Here is a 17,106-nt window from a genome sequence, read left to right as displayed (position 1 = left end):
TAATATCCACTTACCAGTGAGTACATACCATGATTGATCTTTTGAGACTGGGTTACCTCACTTAGGATGATGTTCTCCAGCTCCATAATTTGTCTAAGAATTTCATGAATTCATTGTTTCTAATGGCTGAATAGTACTCCATTGTGTAAATAAACCACATTTTTTGTATCCATTCCTCTGTTGAGGGACACCTGGGTTCTTTCCAACTTCTGGCTACTAGAAATAGGGCTGCTATGAACAAAGTGGAGCATATATCCTTATTACATGCTGGGGAATCCTCTCGGTATACGCCCAGGAGTGGTATAGCAGGGTCCTCCGGAAGTGTCATGCCCAGATTTCTGAGGAACCGCCAGACTGATTTCCAAAGTGGTTGTACCATCTTGTAATCCCATCAGCAGTGGAGGAGTGTTCCTCTTGCTCCACATCCTTGCCAACACCTGCTGTTTCCTGTATTTTTGACCTTAGCCATTCTGACTGGTGTGAGGTGAAATCTCAGGGTTGTTTTGATTTGCATTTCCCTAATGATTAATGATGTTGAACATTTCTTAAGGTGCTTCTCAGCCATTCGAAGTTCTTCATGTGAAAATTCTTTGTTTAGCTCTGTACCCCACTTTTTAATGAGGTTATTTGGTTCTCTCGGTTCTACCTTCTTGAGTTCTTTGTACATATTAGTTATTAGCCCTCTGTCGGATTTAGGGTTGGTGAAGATCCTTTCCCAATCTGTTGGTTGACATTTTGTCCTTTTGACAAGTGTCCTTTGCGTTACAGAAACTTTGTAGTTTTATGAAGTCCCATTTGTCAATTCTTGATCTTAGAGCGTAAGCTATTGGTGTTCTGTTCAAGAACTTTTCCCCTGTGCCCATGTCCTCAAGGGTCTTCCCCAGTTTCTTTTCTATTAGTTTCAGTGTGCCAGGTTTTATGTGGAGGTCCTTGACCTACTTGGAGTTGAGCTTAGTACAAGGCGATAAGAATGGATTGATTTGCATTCTTCTGCATGCTGACCTCCAGTTGAACCAGCACCATTTGTTGAAAAGGCTATCTCTTTTCCACTGGATGCTTTCAGCTCCTTTGTCTAAGATCAAATGACCATAGGTGTGTGGGTTCATTTCTGGGTCTTCAATTCTATTCCATTGGTCAGCTTGCCTGACACTGTACCAATACCATGCAGTTTTTATCACTATTGCTCTGTAGTAATGTTTGAGGTCTGGGATACTGATTCCCCCAGAAGATCTTTTACTGTTGAGAATAGTTTTAGCTATCTTGGGTTTTTTGTTATTCCAGATGAATTTGAGAATTGCTCTTTCTAGCTCTATGAAGAACTGAGTTGGGATTTGGATGGGGATTTCATTAAATCTGTAGATTGCTTTTGGCAAGATGGCCATTTAACTATATTAATCCTGCAAATCCATGAGCATGGAAGATTTTTTTCATTTTCTGAGGTCTTCTTCAATTTCCTTCTTCAGAGACCTGAAGTTCTTGTCATATAGGTCTTTCACTTGTTTGGTTAGAGTCACCCCAAGATATTTTATGCTGTTTGTGGCTATTGTGAAGGGTGTCATTTCCCTAATTTCTTTCTCAGTCTGCTTATCCTTTGAGTAACTAGAAAGGCTACTGATTTGCTTGAGTTGATTTTGTAACCAGCCACTTTGCTGGAGTTGTTTATCAGCTGTAGGAGTTCTCTGGTATAGTTTTTTTGGGTCACTTAAGTATACTATCCTCTGCAAATAGTGATAGTTTGACTTCTTCTTTTCCAATTTGTATCCCTTTGACCTCCTTATGTTGTCTAATTGCTCTAGCTAGGACCTCAAGAACTATATTGAAAAGATATGGAGAGAGGGGGCAGCCTTGTCTAGTCCTGTCTAGTTTTTTTTTCGTTTTTTTTCTTTTTTTTTTTTTTGTTTTTTTTTGTTTTTTTTGGATTTGGTTTTTTCAAGACAGGGTTTCTCTGTATAGCCCTGGCTGTCCTGGACCTCACTCTGTAGACCAGGCTGACCTCGAACTCAGAAATCTGCCTGCCTCTGCCTCTCAGAGTGCTGGGATTACAGGAGTGTACCACCACTGCCCAGCCTGAGCCTAATTTCTTATAGCACCCAGGTCCACCTGGACTACCCACAATGAGGTGACTTCCCCCTACACATACACATCAATAATCAATCAAGAAAATGCACAAAAGGACTGTCTAAGGGGAAATCTTGTTGGGGCAATTTCTCAGTTAAGGGTCCCTCTTCCCAAATAAATCAAACTTGTGTCAAGTTAACATAAAAGTAGCTAGCACACTGATCATTTGTTCATAAGCTGTTTTTAATGTACATAAAGTACATTTTTACTGTATATAAAGTGGAAGTTTTTACCAAAAGCAAAATAATACTCACAGTTGTGCTTTTCTGTTTCACCATAGAAACATCCTCTACAACAACTCTTTATAAATTCTGCGGCCATTACTTTCAATTTCTAATAACTAGAAAACTTCTAATGTTGATATCAACCTATTTGTAAAAGAGGAAGCAGAAAATCGTCATCATTAATGCTACTGGCTATATCTAAACAAAGCATACTATGTCTTTCTAATGCATGAGAGGTCTGAAGAAAAATATTTAAAAGATGTAATTTTACTCTTTTACATGATTTTATACAGTTTATCAGAATTATAATTTATCATAACAGCATACTTACAATTATTAAATGAACAATTTCAATGTTACAATTTCAACTGTTTGAAAAAGAAAAATTCCCTTTTCAATATTCTTCATACATATAGGTTTGTGCCCAAGCAAAACCTGAAAGAAAATATGGCTGTCATAAAAAGTGTGACAGAAAATTTTCACTTCCTCTACATCAATTATTTTCATAACCAAAATCCTTCATAATTGGGACTCAAAAAGTAATCACTATAATCCTGAGAATTAAAATAACAGAAAAATATATCATAAATACTATATCATTCACACACCACACACACACACACACACACACAGACAGGTTAAAAAAAAGAGCAAGTACACAAATAAGATATATTGAAAATGGATTATGTATTATACTTATCAGGAACATAGTGCATAAGAATATTTTGTTCAATTTCCTACCCTAATTGCAATGTGCTTGTTCCCAAGGAACTCTATTTACATATATCTAAATTCTAAACATTTTGTGGGAAATGTAAACACACGCACAAGAGAACCTACAATAACAAAATCACCTGATTTAAACAACTATCAACTCAGGGTAAATCTTATTTTATCTCTACCTATAACTTGCCCTATAGTTTTTGCTTATTTTGAAATCAAAAAATGCTTAAATAGTAATCACTAAAAGATGTGATAGAAGACCTTGGGAGTTAACTTTTGAGAGGCTGTCACTGGCTAAAGTATTAAAATATCTGAAATAAATTATAACGTTTCTAAAAGGTACTCTTTTAAGAATAATCATAATAGCAAAATCACATATAAAAATTTAACATCAAGACATGAAAATTTTAATATACTTTATATCTAGTTTCACCTATGCTTTCTATTTTTTAAAGGTTGCTTTGTGGGTGGGGGAGCACCCTCATAGAAGCAGGAGGAGGGGGGATGGCATAGAGGGATTGCAAAGGGGAAACCGGGAAAGGGGATAACATTTGAAATGTAAATAAATAAAATATCCAATAAAAGAAAGAGTTGCACTGTTGAATTCAAGATAAAATTAAATTGTTGTATCTTTTGTTGCTAGAAATATTAACACTAGTTCTGTGTACTATTGTGTATACATTACTCATATATTTTTCAGTACATATCAGTAAGATATAGGACTACTAGATCAAAAAGTACATGTGTAATTCTGCTTTTAGTGCTAAAATTTCTCTGAATTGCTATCATTTTATATTTATAACAGAAGTATATAAAATAACATTTGTTGCCAATAAAATGTTATTCAAATTCTGCTTTTTTGTTTGTGTGGAAGTTATTTCCCTTTGATGTTTTCATTTGCATCACTCTAATTAAAATTTACATTGGAAAGGTTTGGAGAGATGGCTCAGTGGTTAAAAACAATGGCTGCACCTGAAGTCACGTTGATGTCTTTGCCCTGTGTTGCTGCCAAGGATTATGATGGTGTCCATGGCCAATGCTACAACAAGGGCCATGTTGATGTCCATGGTCTGTACCGCTACTGCAGACCATGATGAAGTCCAGGCACGTGCTGCTGTCAGAGATCATGTGGAAGTCCATGATCCATGCTCCACTGACAGAAAAAAGCAAGGAAGCTACTTTGTCATGGTATTGACAACTGCAGACTCAGAGCTGAGAGACACAGAACTCCTATATGACAACCCCTACCACAATCCCACCTCCACTCCCCAAAAACATAACAGCCTAAAGGAAGCCATAGAAGATAACTCTGAAAACTTATAATAAAGATGCTAAGGTGTAGTTCTCTATAACTGTTGGCTTCTGTTAGGGATGCAGTCTTCCTTAAGGGATTGGCCACCAGGTGTTTGACCATGTTCCACTGAGAATATGCGCAACACAAATTGAACTACTACTACTACTACTACTACTACTTCAACCACTACTACTACTACTACTACTTCTACTTCTTCTCCTTCTTCTTCTTTTCTTCTACTTTCTTCCTCCTCTTCCTTTCTCCTTCTTCCTTTTCCTCCTTCCTCCTTCTTCCTCCTTCTTCCTTCTCCTTCTCTTTTTCTTCTGACCATCCTCCACTGAGAATATGAGCAACATAAATTGAACAACTACTTCTTCTCCCTTATCCATTCTCCTTCTCCCCTCCTCTTTCTCCTCCGCCTTTTCCTTTTTTGGAAAGAGTGGGCCTGGAAGGACTGAAAAACGAGTGTGATCCAGGTTGGTGTTGTGAAATTCCCAAATAATCAATAAAAATATTATGAAAAGAGAAAAGAAAAGAACATTGGCTCTTTCCAAAGTCTGACACTCGATTCCCAACACCTACATGACAGATAAGTCTGTAACTCTGACACCCTCTCTGGCCTTTACTGCCACTACACTCACAGGATACACATACATATATGCAGGCAAAACACAAATATAAATAAAATTAAAATAAATCTTTAGAATATGATGTTTGGCATCATTTAACATATAAGTCAAAATTATAGCTATTTACATGAATCATCTGTGTTCATAAGCTACTTATCTAGTTTTAGGAATTTTTTTATGTATTTCAGAGATAAACTCATGCCCATTATATAAGTGGGAAATGTTCTTTTAACCTATCATTTGCTTCTTGATTTGATTACTATGTTTTCTTTTATGAAAAAGGGATTTATATAAGCTTGTGATATAGCTCAGTGGCAAAGTACTTACCTAGCATGTGCAAAAGTCCAAGATCTGATCCCCTGAGACAAATACCAAATATGCACATATATATATACATATATATATACACAAAAATACTGCATACATATATACAAATTAAGTAACTGTTGTCTAAAATGCTTGCGATCAGAAGTGTTTCAGATTTTGGATCTTACAATATTTACACAAAAATAATGAGATGCATAGGAAAGAAACCAGATCTGAGTATAATTTTTTCATATATACCTTATATATCTAAAAGTAATTTTCTATAGGTAACAGAGTTCTATGGTATGAAATTTTCTACTTATTATATTAACACTGAAGTTTCAGATTCTGAAGTACTTTGGATATATAAACACATTAACTATATACCTACATATGTAATTATAGCTATGATTTTTCATTTTTGCAGCTAGACTAAGTCACAGTAAAGTTTCTCCATATCTATATCATAAATAATTTACCCTTTTTTCTTCATGTTATATTAATTACTGTCAGTTTTTTATATGCATATCCTGATGCATGGTATGTAAAATGTATTCAAATATATCTTTTCCAAGTTTATTGTCCTAGTATCACAAACACCACATATTCAAAATCCCATGTGCTTACTTCAGCAGCACATATATTAAAACTAGAGTGATATGGAGATTAAGATGGCCTTATGTAGAAATAATATGTAAATTTGTGAGGCAGTCCATATTTTTACCTCCATACTTGGAGCTTACATAGAGGCATATGCACCTTTGTAAAATAATAAATAACTGATATACATATTTTTATTTTAATTTTCCCCACTACTATTAGAATGTTCCCTTTATTAAAATACTAAATTTCTATGTATAATTGGATATGTTTCTATATTTTCTATTCTCTTCCATTTGTCAATGTATTCCTGTATTGATACCATGTAATTTTAGTTTTAAAAGATTAAAATGTACAACAGGGCCAGCCATACTCACTGCTCTTAATTTTCAGTTTTTTCTTAGCTATTCATGCTTGCTTGATCTGACCTTTGCAATCTGGTCTAGCTATAAGAGGAAAAAACTGATGACATTTCCACTGAGAACATTTATAAAAAGCTGACATCTTCAAGAATATATATTTGTAATAGCTGACTTGCTTATTTTACATTCATATTTTGAACTGAACGAACAAAATTCTAGTGGGCAAAGAATCTGGTATTCCTCCAAGTTAACAAGCGGCCAATAAACATGAAAAGAGGATTAACTTCAATGACTATGAGGAAAAAATAAAATTACAATGAAATTTCACTTTTCAAAGCATAATTGAAAACACAAAATCTGTGAAGAAAAACTGGAAATATCACATTGCTGCTAAGAATGTAATGGTGTAAACACCAAAATATCATGGTCTTCCTTAAAACTTCACTAAAAGTTACCATATGACCCAGGAATCCTATTTTTGGTTTAATAATACCTATGAGAATGAAAACCATATTTTCATGCAAAAACAAAAAGAAAAACCTGAACACAAATGTTCATAGTGGCCTTACTTGAAAGAGTAAGTTAATAGAAACAGTTAACCACCCATGAAAAATAAAATGTGACATAAATTTGCCTATACAGTGGGCATTATTCAACCAAAAAAAAAAATTAAGTACCTCTCATGGTGTGTCATGAAGAACCTTTGGAAACAATATGTTAAGTAAAAGAAGTAAGACATGGAGATCAGATTACATGATTCTGTTCAAAGGCAAATCCAGAGACATAAGAAAATAAGTGGTTGCTAGAAACTGAAGCAGAGAAAGTAGGAAGTTACTGTAATACAAATGGATACAATGTTCCTTTTAGGGAAGCAGTTCTCACCCTGTGGGTCATGACCCCTTTGGGCTCCCATATCATATCCTGTGTATCAGATATTTACATTTTAATTCATAACAATAGCAAAATTACAATTATGGAGTAACCACAAATAATTATTTGGCTGGGGGTCACCACAATATGAGGAACTGTAAAGAAGGGTCATAGCCTTAATAAGATTGAGAACCACTATTTCAGGGGAACCACAAGCAGTCTTAATGGCATAATTTAATGCTATAATTTATACCTTAATGTATAATTTAACATGGCAAATTTCATTATTTTTTTTAATTTATCCAAGATAACCATCTCTCGACAACCCTCAATTCACCCACCATTGTGTGGCTTATTTGATGGTCACAATTTGCCAAAAACAGGCTTTTCTCACCTTTCTATTTTAGTTAGGCATCATGGCAGTTTGGCTGCAGTGTTCTGTTTCTTTAAAGAAGGTAATTTTTTACTTCTTTTTCAACAAAACAGCGCTTGGGATCTTAGAATTAAGGACAGAAGCTCTCCAACTTATCTTCAAGGTGCTCTGGATGTATTCCAAGTGTCTTCCACCCTACAAATATACTAAGTATTTCACAGCCATCAAGTTCCCCTAGTTAAGCAAATACCCTTCAAGCAAATAGAACTTAAGAGCTCAGTACTCTCACATTTACAGCATTCTTTTAGTTTTCTGACATGTCAATTTCCATTTCTTAGGATATAGCATCCTTAGTTGTTTTCCATGCAAAATTTGCTCCAAATTGCAACTTATTATACTTCCAAAATAAAGTCCATGTTACTTTTTTGCTTAAAACTAGCTTTGGTGAAATAGGACAAGATTTAGACCCAATATGGTTTACATTAGAGCACCTTTAGGGGGTTTTGTTTGTTTTTTGTCTTCCACCTAAAGAGATTACAGTACTTTTTCAAAAATAAAGCAATAAATTATAAAAAGTAAAAGTTTACTTCTAAAAGGGAAAAGGAAAAACAATATAATTTAAGAAGTATAGTTTTACAAGAAACATGGAATCGTGTCAAGGCTCTTTCTACAACTTAAGCAAGGCTATAAAGCAAGAATACATAAACAGTCCAAAGAAACAGTAACTTTGAAACATATTTATCATAAATATACAGAAATCTGACACATTCCTAGTGATGCAGGGATCACTAGGAAGAAAATAAGAGCATTCAACAAATGAACTACCCATATGGGGGTAAAGACACTAAACTGGATTCCCCCCCCACCTCATATAAATATATATATGAAAGATATATATAAACATATATGTTATATATGTGAATATATATAAATATAAATATGAAAGATTCTTTCCTCTTTTTGTAGTACTAAAGATGAAATCCACATAGAGCAAGCACTCTACAACTAAGCAATACTCTTAGCTCTGGTTTTTTGAGGCAAGGTTTTGCTCCTTGGTAGTTTAGGCTTCCCTTGAAGGAGCTATGTATGTAGCCTAGCTGGCTTACTGTCTAACTATGATAACATTTTTTCAAAATTAACTTAATTTATTGTATTCATGAGGGCACAAGTGCCACTCTGTATTTATAGAAGTCAAAGAACAACTTTTGGAGAGTTGGTTCTCTCCCTCCATCTTGTTTTAAAGAAGGTTTTCTCTCTCTCTCTCTCTCTCTCTCTCTCTCTCTCTCTCTCTCTCTCTCTCTCTCTCTCTCTGTTTGGTTTTTGTTTTGTTTCATTTTTTTTGTTTTTTCGAGATTTCAAGACATGGTTTCTCTGTATAGCCCTGGCTGTCCTGGAGCTCACTCTGTAGACCAGGCTGGCCTCGAACTCAGAAATCTGCCTGCCTCTGCCCCCCAAGTGCTGGGATTAAAGGCGTGCGCCACCACTGCCCTAAGAAGGATCTCTCTTGTTTCAGGCACTATACTCACTCCAGACTAGCTGGCCCATAAGCTACTGGCACTTTTCCTTTTATCTCACCATAGATTATAAATTCATCAGCTTTCTCCTTCTGTTCCTTGTGTTCCAAGGATCAAAACTCAGCTCATAAGACTTGGAGAACAAGCATTTTCACTCTCCAAACCATCTCCTTGGCCCTAATATCAGTTTTTAATAGACTATTTTTATTGTGGTTTTAGGTGTTACAGAAAATTGAGACACAGATCTTGAAAGATAACATTTTAAAGCTTTCAGTAGAAAACAGAAAATAAGATTTTTATAAGATGAAAGAAGGGTAAGATTAAAAGTAGAAACCAAAAAAAGTTGAGATAGATAGGTACATTAAAACATAATGGTATGTTCTTCAATAGTCACTACAAACTAATGAGACAAGCTATTTACTGAAAAAACTGCGTGTGTAACTGATAAATGATCAAGTTCAAAATTAGATAAAAAAACTTCTAGAAGAAGAAAAAAAGAAAAGACACTCCACAGAACTACATATGGTTCAACATTACCAATAATTAAATAAATATAAATTAAACCTCCCAAAGGGATGTTATACACTAGATCATCAAAAGGAAAATTCCAGGCAATTACAAATGTACACATTTTTTATGGTAATAAGAATAGTGAGAACACTTACTTATGTTGGTATAACTGGTACAAGCACCACATAAAATAATTCAGTATTATCTAGCTAAAACAAAGACCCACAGTTCTACTCTTAGATTTTAAAAAACAAGGAAATTCATGTATGTGGATATAAAGAATCATCGACTAGAAGAGTATCACAAAAACAGCTTTTAATGGCAAAATGTTAAAAAGAAAAAAAAAAAGGATGGCAATATGCTTAAACATCCATCAGCAGGATTATGGGTAAACAGCAGAAAAATCATACAAATAGGATGACAAACAACAATAAAAAGCAAATGATCTATAACATATGAACATGGAGGATTCATGTTCAAATACAGTGTTGAAATCATACAGCAGGATATGATAAGGTAATAATTCCTTCACTTGGGAGGCTGAGGCAGGAGAATGGCAAATTTGCCACCAATCTGATACACAATGAGGCTCTATGTAAAAATTAAGTCACATAAATCATACAGTATAATGTATTTTATATTGTACTTCAAAAGAGACAAAACTAAATAATACATTTTTTAGAAACACATAGCCATGTAATAAAATTATAAAGAAAAGGAAAAAAATAGAATGAAAAGAACAGCTCATATTTCTTAAGCATATGAGTATGTGTATTCTTTAAATCTATAGATGTGTTTAATGTCATTTTACATATATAATTTCTCAATTACATATAAACAAGGGTATAAAATATGAAGAAAATTAAAAATATTCATAATCTTATTCTGGCATAACTACAGTTATTTAAAGAAAGCAATTATACTCAAATGATGGTATTTCTTCCTCTTTTTATTTACTTTCTTACTTAATCAATGTACAAAACTGTCCCAAAATAAACTGCACATTTTAAAATTTACAGTTAAATAAGCCATATATGAATATTTGGGGTTAAGTATTATTGGAATCCAGTAAATTAATATATGTAACATTCCCAAAAGCTACCCAATGGTCCCTTTTAATCCATCCTTCTTACAGTCTTTCATTGTAACAATTTAATGTAGTTTTTGTCATGTTAGTTTACATTTTCTAGAATGTTGTTGGGTAAGTGTTTGCATACAGTTTACGTATATTTCATCTTATTATATACTACCAAAAAAAGGTTTTCAAAATGATTACAGCAAATTAAACTGACACCAGCAAAAGTATCAGAGTTTCATATTCAATACTTGGTAATTAGACTTTCCCTTTGAACCACCCTTTCCATACTCCTACGAAATATATTCATTAAAGTACTAGTCTGAACTATAGAATAACAATAACAAAACTTCAAATGGAGACCAAAGTGGAATACATTATATAGAAATTGTAATCCAAGAGCATTTCCTGTAAATGCATATTAAACCCAAGGCTCAATTTAATGTATGCAGCGATTGTGATTTTCAATTTCCACTTAAGACATTCAGAAGAATCATTAGGACATACCTGAAGAAGTCAAATGACTCAAAAGCAAGTTTAGAGTATCACAGTACTGGACTTCAAGTGAAATACAGACTGACACAGTTCCTATTTGTAGCTTAAATACTAATAGCAACTGCTGAACCAAATATACAAAATGCAGTACTAAAATAGCACTATTCACAATTTATAAATAGTGCTATTCATTATGATCAGCTACTTGTCTTCAGCTTCCAAAATTTGGGAGAAGAAAATAAATTTTAACAAAAAGCTATTCTATGGTCTTTATATTCTCTCCAATTTCACAATAAGCTTCCTTCTAATAATCACTATTGTCACTGTTCCTAATTTTTCTCAAAATATAGATTCTACACTCACTATTTTTTCACTTCTTTATCCTCTATTTACAATTCAAATTAGTTCAAGTTTGGCTTCTGCCCTTACTATTTTACTCAAATTATGTGTGCTGAAGCCAAAGACCCTCTCCAATACGCACTTTCTCTCCTGATCCATTTGACTCATGTCACTTGAACACTTCATTAAAACTCTCCTCTCCTGACTCCTTAAGTTCCACTGTCTTCTAGAATTTCTCTTTTTCTTCTCTCAAAGCCTCTTCAGTCTCCTTGGTTGTTTGTACCCATCACTTAATTATTCATAATTTCTATGGTCTTCCTCTCTTCTGACTCTGTACTTACTTAAATGATCTTCTATACCCTTACATGATTTCTGAGTCTGGTCTCAGAAAAACCTAATACCAATAAATCTTGCTGCCGACTGTCTGTCAGATGTCCTAAAGGAATCTTAATTCGTTTTCTCTCAACTTGAGTTAATTTCTTCATCAATAAGCTCTATTCATGAATAATTATAATTCAAATGAACCAAAGTTGGACCTAGTTAAATTTTTGTTAAGGATAAAAAAGTACTCTCTCCTAATTATAAGGGCAAAATGTTCATTAACAATTCGTACTGAATAAAATTACAAAGGAGACAATAAAAAACAAATTTCCTCGAATCTCAGACCCAAATACTATTAACTTCCTTCTAGAAATGGTTTTAATCAAGTTGAATATTAAACAGGTAGAAAAAAAATGGGGGTTGTTGTGGATTCCGTTATGGTAAAAGGGAAAATACAACTCTACCGACTGCCTACCTGCAGTGAGAATCAAAAATATTTTAATTACAAAAGCAAAAACTGTATGCTCTTCCTTTAAAATATTCTAAACAAAGTTTTGGTTTGGCATCTATCCACAACTTAACTGTTCTATCTCCCTATATTGTAGGAAAGTCATAGTAGAGAGTGAGGAATAATAAGCACAGAAAAGGTAGAAATCCTACTGAGAAGTGCAAAGGGAACCGGGAAACTGGCCCTTGACACCGTTCTGAGTCGCAAAAGCATCGCAGGTTAAGTCCGTCCTCGGACCGCTGCCTCGCTCGCCTCTCCCGTCAGGCCGGAGCGCACCTGGGGCTCGCAACCCGAGCGGGCAGGGGCAGTCTTGGGTCTGCGCCGGGCTGGCCGCGATCCTGCGTCCCACTGAGGCCACCGGGCCAGCCGCGCAGGGACCGGCGCACCGAGGCCACTGCGAGCCTCCACAGAAGTTAAAGAGGCTCGGAGGCTGAAACCACCCGGCTCCGCTGCACCTCAGCCAGAACCCGCGGGCACACGGCCGCCCTCACACCACACGCGCCTCACAGTCCCCGGAAGCCCGCCCGGAGGGAGAGGCACACCTGCGTCGCCGAGGTCCCGCGCTCCGCCGGGCGACTTCACTCGGGGCTCTCGACGGGCGGGCACCCTCGCCGCACCCACCGCCAAGGAGGAGTCCCACCGCCTCGGCCTGCTACCTGCAACTGACGGAGCAGCGCTCAGCTCCTCCCAGCACCTCACGCGGCCACGCCCCTTCCCCGCCCCCGTCCGCAGCCTTGTCCCGCTCCGGACCAACAAAACCGAAGTACCCCTCCCCACCACCTCAGAATTCCCGCCTCCCAGGATAGCCCCGCCCCCGCTCGCGTCCGCTCCGCCCCTCAGGGTGGGAATTTCAGCACTGGCACCTAAAACACTGGTGTTCCAGCCGGCTTGGTTTCTCCGCAGGTCTTAGCCTGAAGGCCCTTTGCCTGCTCACTCCTGGAAGACCAAACAACCCCAACCAAGCAGAGCCTGAAGTGTGCTGAGCGAAACAAATGGAAAAGTAAAGAGGAAAAGCTATTGGCCTGATGAACTCTGAATATGGGCCCCCTAAAACCCAGTCTTTTTGCTGGAGGTGTCTCTGTACTCGTTTTTCAGAACAGAGAAGTTATTTTGTGACTCTTAATGCTTTATAAAACGTTTAATTATAAACTGAAAAGATGTTTCCGTGGTTTTCTTAAAGACTACCCAACACCTGGCAGGGGCAGCTCCCAACAACCTGTAACTCCAGTTCCAGGGGATCCAGCGCTCTCTTCTGGCCTCTGTGGGCAGACATACACTTGAAGGCAAAACACCATGCATGTAAAATAACAACATAGACTTTAAGTCTAACTAAATAAATTCCTTCAGATTCAGTTCAAGTCTCTTCACTATGGTTGTTTTGTGTCTTCTACTGCCTGTGTCAACTACAACACCATGTATCCCACCCCCTTTTTTATTTACGTCCCAAGCACTGTTCCCCTTCCCAGTCCCTCCCCCATAGAGTCCCTACTCCCATCTCCTGTCCCTTTCTCCTCTGAGAGGATGTTCCTCTTGAGTATCCTCCACCCACCCACACACACACACACACACACACCACCCCCAGCACATCAAGTCTCTGCTAGATTAGGAGCATCCTCTCACACTGAGGTCAGACAAGGCAACCTTGGAGTCTGAACTTCCTGTCTGCTACATATGTATCTGGAGCCTTGTTCCAGACCCTGTGTGTGCTTTGGTTGGTGGCTCAGTCTCTAAGAGCTCCAGGGGTCCAGGTTAATTGAAGCTGTTGGTCTTCCCGTGGGATTCCCTTCCCTTTCAGGGCCTTCAATCCTTCCCCTAACTCTTCCATAAGTGTCCCCCACCTGCACGCAATGTTTGGCTGTAGGTATCTGCATCTGTTTTGGTCCAATGCTGGATGAAATCCGTCTAGTTAGGCTAGGCTCCTGTCATGCCTGTCCATATAGGTCTGGGTTACCTCACTCATATTTTTCCAGTTCCATTTATTTGCCTGCAAAATTCATGACCTCTTGGTTTTTAATAGCTGAATAGTATGCCTTTGTGTAAATGAACCACATTTTCTGTACCTACTCTTTAAATGAGGGACATCTGGGTTATTTCCAGTTTCTGGCTATTACAAAGGAAACTGCTATGAACACAGTAGAGCTCGTATCCTTGTGGTGTGGTGGAGCATCTTTTGGGTATATGCCCAGGAGCAGTATAGCTGGTGTCTTGATGTAGAACTAGTCCCAGTTTTCTGAGAAGCTGCCAGATTGATTTCCAGAGTGGTTGTACAAGTTTTCAATCCCTCCAGCAATGGAGAGGTGTTCCTCTTTCTCCACACCCTGGCCAACATCCTCTGTCACCTGAGTTTTTGACCTTAACCATTCTAACTGGTGTGAGGTGGAATCTCAGGGTCATTTTGATTTGAAAGTCCCTGAGAACTAAGGATGTTGGGCATTGCTTTAAGTCCTTCTTGGCTATTCAATGTCCATCTGTTGAGAATGCTCTGTACCCCATTTTTTAATTGGGTTGTTAGATTTGTTGGTGTTTAACTTCTTGAGTTCTTTATACATTTTGGATATTAGCCCTCTATCAGAAGTAGGGTTAGTGAAGATCTTTTCCCAATATGTAGACTGCCATTTTGTCCTGTTGGCAGGGTCCATTACCTTAAAGAAGCTTTTCAGTTTCATGAGGTCCAACTTATCAACTGTTGAACTTTTTTTTTAATTAGGTATATTCTTTATTTACACTTCAAATGTTGTTAAGGACTAAGCCAGTGGTGTTCTGTTCAGGAAGTTGTCTCCTGTACCTCCTGTACGAGTGCATTCAAGGCTCTTCCCCACTTTCCTCTTCTTTTAGATTTAATGTATCTGGTTTTATGTTGAGGTCCCTGATCTACTTCAACTTGAGTTTTGTGCAGGGTAATAGATATGGGTCGATGAAGCTGCCCAGTTAGACTCTTATCATTTGTTGAAAATGCTTTCTCCCCCCCCCCCGCCCGCCTTGTATGGTTTTGGCTTCTTTTTCGAAAATCAAGTGTCCATAGGTGTGCCAATTTCATGGAGGAATCCCTATTAACTTTGTCAATGAGTTGGCTGACCCTTTCCACTTGTACCTCCATGGTATCTCATTGCTGGGACAATTATCCCATAAGTTTACAGAAATTTTAATGTGGCTTTCATATCACTAAAATGTAAAGATTACATTTATCCTTTTCTAAATGAGTCCTGGAGATGCTTGTCCTGGAGAGGTTGCGATGCTCCAAGAGCAGTGTAATTTAAGAAAAGAGACAGTATAGTTGCTTCCCTTGAGATTCACATCTTACCAACCTAAAAAACATGCTTTATTTTGCTAATCTGACATTTCTAAATTTAACCACAAAACTCTGTTCTTGAGAAATATCTATTCCCATCCTTGGCCATTAGTGAGGGCAGCCTCATCATACTGATATGAGCAGTGCTAAGGAGTAGTGGAACATTCACCTTCATCAATGTACCATCAATGTGCAGTGCTGCATTGTTTACAAAGCTTTTGAGAGTTGTCTTATATAATCCTAGTATTTTGGTTGTAGTTGAAAGTATTTTCATTTTACAGTGAAAATTACAAGTTGCCCAAGTATTGATAGTCAATCTGAACTTTGGCCTTTGTGTGTGTGTGTGTGTGTGTGTGTATTCATATATATTATATATATTACATATATGTACTTTTATCTTTAAAAAGAGTACATCCTGGTTAGAAACGTCTAGATCCATGTGACAGATGTAACTTCTTAAGAACAAGAGCATATCTTTACCTGTCTTTTATATTCCGGAAGTACTTGGTGTAGTTCAGGATGCAAATATGTCACTAACACATACTGAGTTTATGCATGAATGCTTAACAGGTAGCAACGGAACTGGGCTGAGTACTTAGGGCCGAGACTGAGCAAATTAAATATCTTTAAGGATAGAGAAATGGCTCCCAGAATTGATTCTGTTTGTTTCCCCCGTCGTCCATCTGAAAACACATTCTTAGAAGCATCTATTCTGTGGATAAATAGAATTCTTGTGAAATCATAAATCACTTCCCTTGTTTTATTTCAAAAAGGATTTTTTTCTTTTGAACTCTCAAAAAACAGATTTTTGGAGATGGAGGTTACTAAACTTTTATGTGGTCTCTTGTGTTTAACCCCTTCCCATAAAAGGGTTATTATTATTATTATGACACTGATCAAGCATTTTGTTTGATTTTTTAGTATTAGCAATCATTATTGAAGCACATCTCCAGAGGCATAGATTTGGACAGATATAGATGGCACAGCTTTTGTTTAGATTTTATTGGGTATCAATTACTTCATTCAATAGAGGCAATTCACATCATCCCTATTCCTAATCTCCATCTGTTCTTCTTTCATCTAATGCAGTTGATAGATATTTCACAGTTCAGTCCAGGTCCATCCCCACAGCCTCATCGCCTCCTTACCATCTACTGCCATGCATTTGACCTGCTAGAATTCCCTAAATTGTCATATTTGCATATACCTTTTCCTTTACCTCTCTCTTATGGTATTCATCTAGTAAATTCATAATCATTCCACTCAAGTATTATTAATCTGGCCAATAAAACCCTCTAGTGCCTATCTCTGACTGAATAATGTGTCCTTTTTCAACATTCCCACAACCTTTCATCCACAACACATTAGTGATCATTGACTTCTTTTCTCTTTTCCCACTAAACTCATCTAGGTGAACTATCAGTTCACAGAAACTATGAGCTACATCCTTACCTTCTGTGCAATATACCATAGTACTTGACACACAGAAGGCATTGAAATAGTTGTTGAATAACTAAAACAGATCTTCAAGAGACCATGGTCCTTGTGAAATAACT

General features: G+C 36.9%; 1 protein-coding gene across 4 annotated transcripts in view; it reads right to left on the bottom strand.

The window, feature by feature from the left end:
- The window catches only part of Tc2n (tandem C2 domains, nuclear), a 133,539-nt gene extending 120,630 nt beyond the window's left edge, over positions 1–12,909 (bottom strand). For 2 of the 4 annotated variants that reach the window (XM_052185235.1, XM_052185238.1), the window contains exons 1-4: positions 12,804–12,909; positions 7,521–7,694; positions 2,674–2,777; positions 2,373–2,486 (exon numbers count right to left, since the gene is read on the bottom strand). In XM_052185235.1, the coding sequence (XP_052041195.1) occupies positions 2,373–2,439 (67 nt within the window). In that variant the 5' untranslated portion in view covers positions 2,440–2,486; positions 2,674–2,777; positions 7,521–7,694; positions 12,804–12,909. Of the gene's footprint in view, positions 1–2,372; positions 2,487–2,673; positions 2,778–4,037; positions 4,219–7,520; positions 7,695–12,803 lie in introns of all 4 variants that reach the window. The other 2 variants (XM_052185236.1, XM_052185237.1) reach the window with 2 other exon arrangements.
- Between the last annotated feature and the right edge of the window lie 4,197 nt (positions 12,910–17,106).

This window comes from Apodemus sylvaticus, chromosome 6 (assembly GCF_947179515.1).
Source record: "Apodemus sylvaticus chromosome 6, mApoSyl1.1, whole genome shotgun sequence".
NCBI lineage: Eukaryota > Metazoa > Chordata > Mammalia > Rodentia > Muridae > Apodemus > Apodemus sylvaticus.
This window is presented reverse-complemented; position numbering and strand designations above follow the sequence as displayed.